This window comes from Geospiza fortis, unplaced genomic scaffold (genome assembly GCF_000277835.1).
Source record: "Geospiza fortis unplaced genomic scaffold, GeoFor_1.0 scaffold117, whole genome shotgun sequence".
Classification (NCBI taxonomy): Eukaryota; Metazoa; Chordata; class Aves; order Passeriformes; family Thraupidae; genus Geospiza; species Geospiza fortis.
Genome location: NW_005054500.1, coordinates 678,188 through 686,184, shown reverse-complemented (window position 1 = coordinate 686,184; position 7,997 = coordinate 678,188). Strand labels below are relative to the sequence as shown.

Genomic DNA, 7,997 nt, shown 5'->3' with positions numbered 1-7,997 from the left:
GGAAAGGAGCGCGGCATGCGGAGAAGGGCCCGAACGGCCGCTGTGGCGCCTCCCGCTCGGAGCTGCCCGGGAAGGACGTGAGGAGTCCCGCAGGATTGCCGAGGAGGCGCCGGGAAGCACAGAACGCCGCGCCGTGTCACGGCTGTCAGTGCTGCTCCCGAACGGCTGGGGACGCATTCGGGTCTGTCTGGGTGGGGTTTGCATCTCCCAGGTCCGGCTGTGCAGCTCCTCGGTGAATGCTGAACTTCAGGGCCTGGAGATGCAGCGCCTGAGGCTCCTTCTGCAGCGCCGCCGGGGAGCTCCTGTCTGAGCATCACCCTCTCCTCTCCCGGAGCCCTTACCTCCATCAGTATCACAGGGAAACTTAGAGCAAGCTGATTTTCAGCACTGATTCTCACAAAAACGATAGAGAATCCTGAAGCAAGTTACCTTTTCCATGCACTAAACAGTTCCAGAAAAATCCCGGATTAAATCCCTACAGTTCCGGTGGGGCTGAGGTGCCTTCCTGCTTCCTTGTGCCCTGCTGGACCCTACACTGGGAATGCTGAATGAATACTCACCGTGGGAACTGGAATGGGACATCCAAAAGTCACCGGGAGTTGATGAGGTCCCTGGTTATACCAGTGAGATCTGTGATTATACCAGTGAGACCGCTGGTTATACCGATGAGATCCCTGGTTATACTGATGGACTCAGGTTATACCGATGAGATCCCTGGTTATATCAGTGAGATCCCCGGTTGCACTGATGGACCCAGGTTATACCAGTGAGATCCCTGGTTATACTGATGAACCCAGGTTAACTCTGCAGAGGTGGGAAAGTGCTGCTCACCAACAGGCCTCAGCAGTGCCTTTCCATTTTCCACTCTTTTCCATTTACAGCAAAACCCAGAATTCCTTTTGCTGCTCTGTTCAGACGCTTCACTGTCAAAAATGTCCAAGGAGATCGTTATAGAAACTGTCGAACCAGTAGTTTTCAGTTACCCCTCCGGGCTTGCACACCGTATAATTTACAGTAAATACAGATCAGTCATCACCTTTTGATTAATATTTGCTTTTTAATTTTAAATTCTTATTAGTCTGAGAGCTACTGTAATTCCTCTTTCCAATTTTATTACCTATCCCATGGGACCAGCACTGTTGTGAAGAAGTGTTTCTTCTCTAGCCAAAATCTCAGATTATATTTATCACTGAATACAGATATACAAACCTATTTTCTGTAGAAATTTTTATTTACTGCTCAAGAAAGGCTACTATAAGTAATAAGGTTTACATAAAGAATGTGAAATAAAATGTGAGTATATTGAAAGGATCATTACCTAAACATATTCAATGATTAAGGAAAATGTAGAATTCAGCAGGTTAGCCCAGACCCAAATCTGCTGTTTGCATGTTTATAAAATAACCAGATGTAAAATCAACCAAGTCCAGGTAGATTCCATCTCCCAGATAAACCACAACAAGGAAATTACTGATTCAGTCAGATGTAGAAATATTTAAAGCAGGTCAGGGACTAAGTAAGTAAAAGGGCATTTAGAAAATCATAAGCAAAATTCAGGCATCTATCTGGGAACTAATCTTTTTAGTAAACTCATTTGTGTTAATTTTGCAGACTGAATTAGCCTGTGACAAACACTTTTCACAGGAAGACTGGGAGCACAAATACAAGAATCGGAGGACTGGGAGGACACAGTAATGGAAATATTGAGAGATTCACCAGTACAAAGTGTCAGATGCTGAGTCTGGACTGATGAGTGTCTGCAGGAAACTTGTATAAACTACAAGTGGCTGAGGAGAAATAGCCCCAGATTTATCACAGAACAGCTATGGATCAGAAATGCAATACAGCCACTAAGGAGACAAATGTGACCCTTTAAATTTAATGGATCACATTCTTTTCACACAAGAGAGGGAACTATCAACACTGAAATAAATACCTGGTGCCTTCTTGGCCATGAGCCACTTTGGAATAGTTCCTGGTCACTCCTATTCAAGGAAAATTAATTCAAATAAATGCAAGCAGGATGAACAGAAACAGAACTTTGCTTTTGAGAGGAGGCTAACATTTAATTTGGTCCAAGAAATGAAGGGCTGAAGTCTCTCCAAGCTTCACTAGGAAAAAATAAACTCAGCTAGAACAGTTCAAGTGCTGGCAGACACAGCATTATGAATGCACTGGCACAGACAGCACAGCAAGCTGCTCTACCAACAGGTCTGAGACTGCCTTCCAACAGAGTCAGGGCCAAATCCCAAATATCCTTAACACAGGCCTTTGCTGCTAAGTCTGGGCAATTACATCCCCTAAAGCCCCTAAGGGATTAACTCCTGACTCAGCCTCCTCATCCTCCTTTTGGCTGAAGACTCCAGAAACATTCCCTGCTTTCTCAGCCAACATCCAGGATCAGCTCCACGCTCCAGCAGCCCTGGGTTTGCCCAGAACAACTCCCAACAAAAACTGCACGTGCCCCTTTCAGGAATGCAGGCTTTTCCCTCAGGGATGAGCTAAAGGCTTTAGTTTGAAGTCCTGCTTTCACAGCTCCAAAGGCAGGCTGGTCACACACACAAAGCGCTGCGCTGTGCTGGGCACAAACCCCTCTGGGAGCCAGGATTTGTTCACCCTCGCACGCTGTCCCTGCTCAGGCTGGCTCCTTGGGAGGTGTGAGAAAACCTCTCTGGTTTTGGAGAGGAATGCTGCAGGGAGAGATTCCTTCCTCCCCTACCAGGGAGGGTCTGTGAGCCCACCAAAAATAATGGAATTGTTAAGGCTGGCAAAGACTTTGGAGATCACCAAGTGCAACCATCAACCAGAAGCACCACCCTGGTCACCACTAAACCACAGTCCTCCAGGGCCACATCCACAGGTTTTCCAACACTTCCAGGGATGGGGACTCCACCACTGGCCTGGCAGGAAGGTGCATCACCAGGAAAATCAGATTGATGATCATTCCTGCAGTTCTCATCTTTGGAAATCCCTCCTGTGCTTTCCAAGCCTTGTTTGAATGATCCAAGGCCCTGGCCTGGCTGTTTCAGGTGTGCCTCATTTAGACACACCCCACCACTGCTGCCATCCCACTAAAACACCTCTACAGGGAAAGACACAGAAAATTTCAGAGTTTTTTTTCCATAAACACATTGCACTACTCAAGGTTTTCATCTTTGAATTTAATTAAAGAAAAATGTCTCAAAGTGATGAAGCATGTCTGACTTCCAGCTTCTTTCAATGGCACAAGCCAGTGCAGTAAATTATAGAAAGCAAGCTCAGTTAGAATTTTATTTTCATTTAAAATAAAAAATAGAGAGAAAACTCTCCAGACGTGAGGTCCTGTTAAAAAAGTGGCTGTTCACTTGTAAACAGAATAAAAGTGTTAAGAACACAGTTTCATACAGCTTAAACAAAACCACTTTTCAGAAGCAATACAAGTATGTTACAACACTGTAAGAACACCAAAAGCAGAAAACAAAAGAATGGCAGAAGAATCACATAACATTGCTTACTAAAGTGATAAATAATTGATGGTGAATGTTAATAGCTTGACATTTTTATTGCTCCAATGGTAGTGTGTTGACAAGAAAATGTAGTAAACTGTCAGTGGGACAATAATAAACATCAATTAATGGTTTTGCATATGGAGTTTTGTACCTATCAAGAAGAGCAGAGCAACTTTTTTTTTGTATTTATCAAAACCACACCAGATTTAATAATTTTTTTTCTCTGTTTAAAAGTCACTCATTTACAACTAAACCCACACTCCCTAGACTTGGGTGTGCATGTTTGAACACTTCTGTATTCCAGCTCTGGGAAAACACCCTTGGGCAGGTGGGGAATCACTGAGGAGGAGCTTTGATGCTCTGCCAGAGTTCTGCACTCCTTCAGTACTCTCCAGATACTAAACTTTCTAGATACAAACCCAAAGATTGCCTGGATAAAATCTAGAAACAAAATTAGTGTCAACATGTTGATGTGAAGAAATAAACACTGATTTGGTAGACAGTAGCTGCTTTTAAAAATCTGCTGCAAACTCCCACTCCTGAGAGGGACCAGTTAGTTCCCTTTTCTCCTTCTCTGCACAATGGTGTTGGAACCAGCCAAGGCACTTTCTTTACCACTTCCACTCACTCTGCTGACATTAATCTGTTACATTGCTACAAATTCTGACAGATATCCTCCATGAACACTTCACCAACTCATGCTGATCATTTACTGTCAAAAATGAGATTTCCAGTCTTGGGAGACAGAATTACCTGTGATGTTTTGGTATTAAAGGACAGGCCAAGCAAAAAGAACCTGGGTAGAGTTCACAGCAGTACTGCCAGCTGCCTTCACCTTCCAGTGAGCTATGAATCCTGTGTCTTTCACATGCAAATGTAATACTGCTGCTGGTTTTGCATTTTAATGCAAATTTATCTACTTATTAAAACATGGAGCTTACTGTAAATGACAGGTTTGGCTCTGGTTCTTTATGTTATGGCCACATAATTAAATGTCAATTAAAACACAAAGACAAGACCCATTCATGGTTTGAAGACTGCACAAGTAATAATTAAGGACAAATTAAAATGTATAGGATTTATGTACTTAAAATGTAAACCTTACAAATTAATATTATGTGCTTAAGTGTTCAAGGCCAGTTTGGATGGAGCTCTGAGCAACCTGGGCTGGTGGAAGGAGGGGTGGAATGAGAGGAGCTTTGGGGTCCCCTCCACCCAACCCATTCTGTGGTTCCATGGCAAGTGCCTGTTCTCCCCTTTGGGCAAGTACAGGGAGAAAATACAGTTGCACGAAGAAGAAAATCAGAACCTGCTGAGATTTTTTGAGTATTTTGCACAACAAAGTTCTGGCAGAACAGTAAGAAACTTCCATTGTTCTGTTAATTACTCCAGAAACTCATTTGTCAGTGAAACCCAAAGAAAGAACTGAGTGTGCCATTTCAGTTTTGGTTTACTCTGCCTTTTCTGCCATTATTTTCTCTGCTTCCAGTTAACACTCATCCCCAAAAAACAGAAATAAATTGGAGACAACGCTTTGCTTGGTTCTGCAATGGAAATCCGAGTTGCGAGGTGTAGCTAATGATAATTTCAAACAACACAGGAGGTTTTTATTCATGTTACAAATGCAATTACACATTTAGTTGTCACCAATCTACCAGTCAAACAAAGTTTCTGCATGAAATGTGCAGATTTCAAACTCTGAACCATCAGTCTGGCACAGGAAACAGCACAAACTTCCCTTTGAGTAACAACTTGCATAAAACTGGCCTTCTGTAAACACTGTGTACAAGGAATCTGACCTACTACAGGTATTAGGATGCAATGGTCTTACAAATACTGTATTTTAATAGCATATTGCAAACTGGAGAGATGCAAATACATTCAGAGGAAACCCCAAGTCACCCTGAAACTAAAAAGCAACTTGGGATGATGTTGCAGGGAGTCAAGATGCTGCAAAGAGATGCCTGGACACTGATAATGAAATCCACCACAACTTGCAGATGCTCAGTTATCTGCTGGGCTTTGTTATGTCTAGTTAGGAAAGGCAAGGAACTTGCAACAATTTCCATTTGCTTTCTTTTATCAAGTGCTCTTGCTTAGATCAGCCATTAGAGGAAGTTTTTCTACAGTGACTTCCCTTCCTGAGATCAGGCAAACAGGGAAGAATCCAAAATAATACTGAATTCCACAAGCCTTTCCTGGCTCTCCAGACAGTGCCTGACTGCCAAAACATATTCAGGAGCCCTTTCAACTGCTGCACTTCCTCCCCTCAGCATGTTTGGAAACTCCACTTTGACTGAGATAAAACCTCTTTCCACTGGAAGGGCCTTCATGTCACTTAACTGTGAAAATGCTGAAGTGCAACCACATCACACCAGTAACAAAGGTGCTGCTTCAGCTTGGATTTGGCTGTTTCTGATTTTTCTCTTCTGTAATGAAGATCTCCAATTTGAGGCTAATTTTTCCTGACTTCAAAACAAAATAGAACTTAACATCCATATATATTCCTCACTTCAAAAGAGACTTTAGGGTATTTTGTTAATAACAGCTGCCATCTACCCCACAAATGCAGCTTTTGCAGAGGTGAAGATTTCAGCTTTGTATTTCAGGTGCTGCGAACACCAGCTGAAATACTTTTCAAAATAAAGACAGAAATGCTATGCATTTTTTATCCATTTACTAAACAAAGTGCAACTGAGCCCTACACATCTGACATATGTACAAACTCTTTATGGCTTTCCCATAAAACCAGTGTGGGTGGGGCTGTACAATCCCAGGGGAACGAGCACATGGAACAGATGCTGGGGACTGTTGGCAATAGAATAAGAGCTATAATACATTCTGTAAACCTTGGCATACCACACTTTACATTATGCAAAGAGTCAATATTTACAAATCCATAGTGGGTAAACTAAAGAACCCCCTAAATGTAAATGATGATTTTGCAAAGTGCAGGACAAAACCAGTGCTGTTGATTGCAAGTCCTATGCAAGCAGGTTCTACTAAAATCATTACTACTGGAGTTTACCTGGACATTCCTACTGAGGGTTTCTAGGATTGCAACACTTAGGATGAAATATAGGATGACACAGCTTTAGGATGCACATTGGAGGACAGCAAAGAGAGAAATTAATAAGGCAGCATGCTCAGAACAAGTTTAAGCAGCACTGATGTTAAGATCCCTAGTGGCAACTCTATCAGTTATTGGTAATGTTAAAAATTCAGAGTGCAACATAGAAGCCTCATTTAACATAAAAAAATGTGCAAATTGTTCTCTTCTTAACAAAAGAAAGTAACAGCAAGGAAGATTTCTACTGAAGAACATTTTTAAGTCACAGCAAAGTAGACCATCTTCTTTCCAAAATCATCTACAAGGCACTAAGGGTAGAAAATGACAGGTAACATGAAAGACCAATGTTGTTCCTCAGTCAGGTCGAAATATGGGGTATTTTGGTAAGAACTCTATTAATATTACCTGTTGAAGAAGGGAAAAAGACAAGAACAGAAGACAGTAACCAAAAAGTTCAAAGCTTCAGCACAATTTCCATGAACATTAGCTAATTCATAAGACTAAATATATCTGAGATAGTCAGTGAGGAGGGAATGTTCCCCAGGGTAACAAAGCAGAGGTTGCAGCCATTCTGAAATAGAGGGATTCTGGGTGCTTGGCTTTTTTTTGGGGTGGATCTCTTACCCTAAAGCCTACACAATCTTCACATGTTAAAGGGGATAGGGCAGTGGTAGAACCACAGAAATATTTGAAATTCTGCTTTCCTACAAGGTCTGTCTTGTTTAAAACCATGTGAAATTTAGAGCTGGCAGAAAAAATCCCCCACCAAAACAAACCAAAACCAAAAACACAAAAGAAAAGGTCCAACCAAAAAACCACATTACTGTAAAGATGCAATATTTCTGCAAAATTATTTGAATCAAAGGGGTTGTGAACACCACTGGAAAAGGAGGGTAAGTGTTAAGGAACTATGGACTGGTGCTGGTGTGGGAATCACTCCAATGCAGAAAGTCCCAGTGGGTCTCCCTCATTCCAAATTACAGACCAAACTGCACATTTGGCTGGGAAATCTTTTTGCACAGGGTCACAAATGAAGGATTTTCTCTATTAAATCATAGTTCTGTTGAACAGCAATAAGTAACAAGCAATACTCACATATTCCATCATATTGCTAGTTTCACATTTCCTTTTACTCAGCTTCCAGTGCAAACCAAGCTAAAGAAATAATTAACAAAGGATTAGCACAGCCTTGTTTGGATGGGTAATGCAACAAGCATTAGCAATACTGAATTATTAGGGTCTATTATTTTGGATCAGTATAAAGTATGGAATTATGACAAGACTGTAAAATCCTTCATTGCCAATATTCTTAAAGCTGAAAAAAAAAAGCACTTTTTTCTTACCTTATGATATAGTCTGTTATTTTCCCATTCTAATAACTTCTGGATTGATCTTCTAGTCTAGAAAGGAAGTCAGAAGTGGATCAGAAATGGTTCAGC

General features: G+C 41.6%; 2 protein-coding genes across 2 annotated transcripts in view; both read right to left on the bottom strand.

Moving 5' to 3' along the window:
• Positions 1-1,955, bottom strand: part of LOC102034699 (pre-mRNA 3'-end-processing factor FIP1-like) — a 24,675-nt gene extending 22,720 nt beyond the window's left edge. The window contains exon 1 of the mRNA XM_014310225.2: positions 1,937-1,955. Within this exon, the coding sequence (XP_014165700.1) occupies positions 1,937-1,955 (19 nt within the window). The remainder of the gene's footprint in view (positions 1-1,936) is intronic.
• Positions 1,956-3,140: 1,185 nt separating this feature from the next.
• CHIC1 (cysteine rich hydrophobic domain 1) overlaps positions 3,141-7,997 on the bottom strand; it is a 13,084-nt gene continuing 8,227 nt past the window's right edge. The window contains 3 exon segments of the mRNA XM_014310224.2: positions 3,141-6,963; positions 7,654-7,713; positions 7,902-7,958. Of these exon segments, the coding sequence (XP_014165699.1) occupies positions 6,913-6,963; positions 7,654-7,713; positions 7,902-7,958 (168 nt within the window). The 3' untranslated portion in view covers positions 3,141-6,912.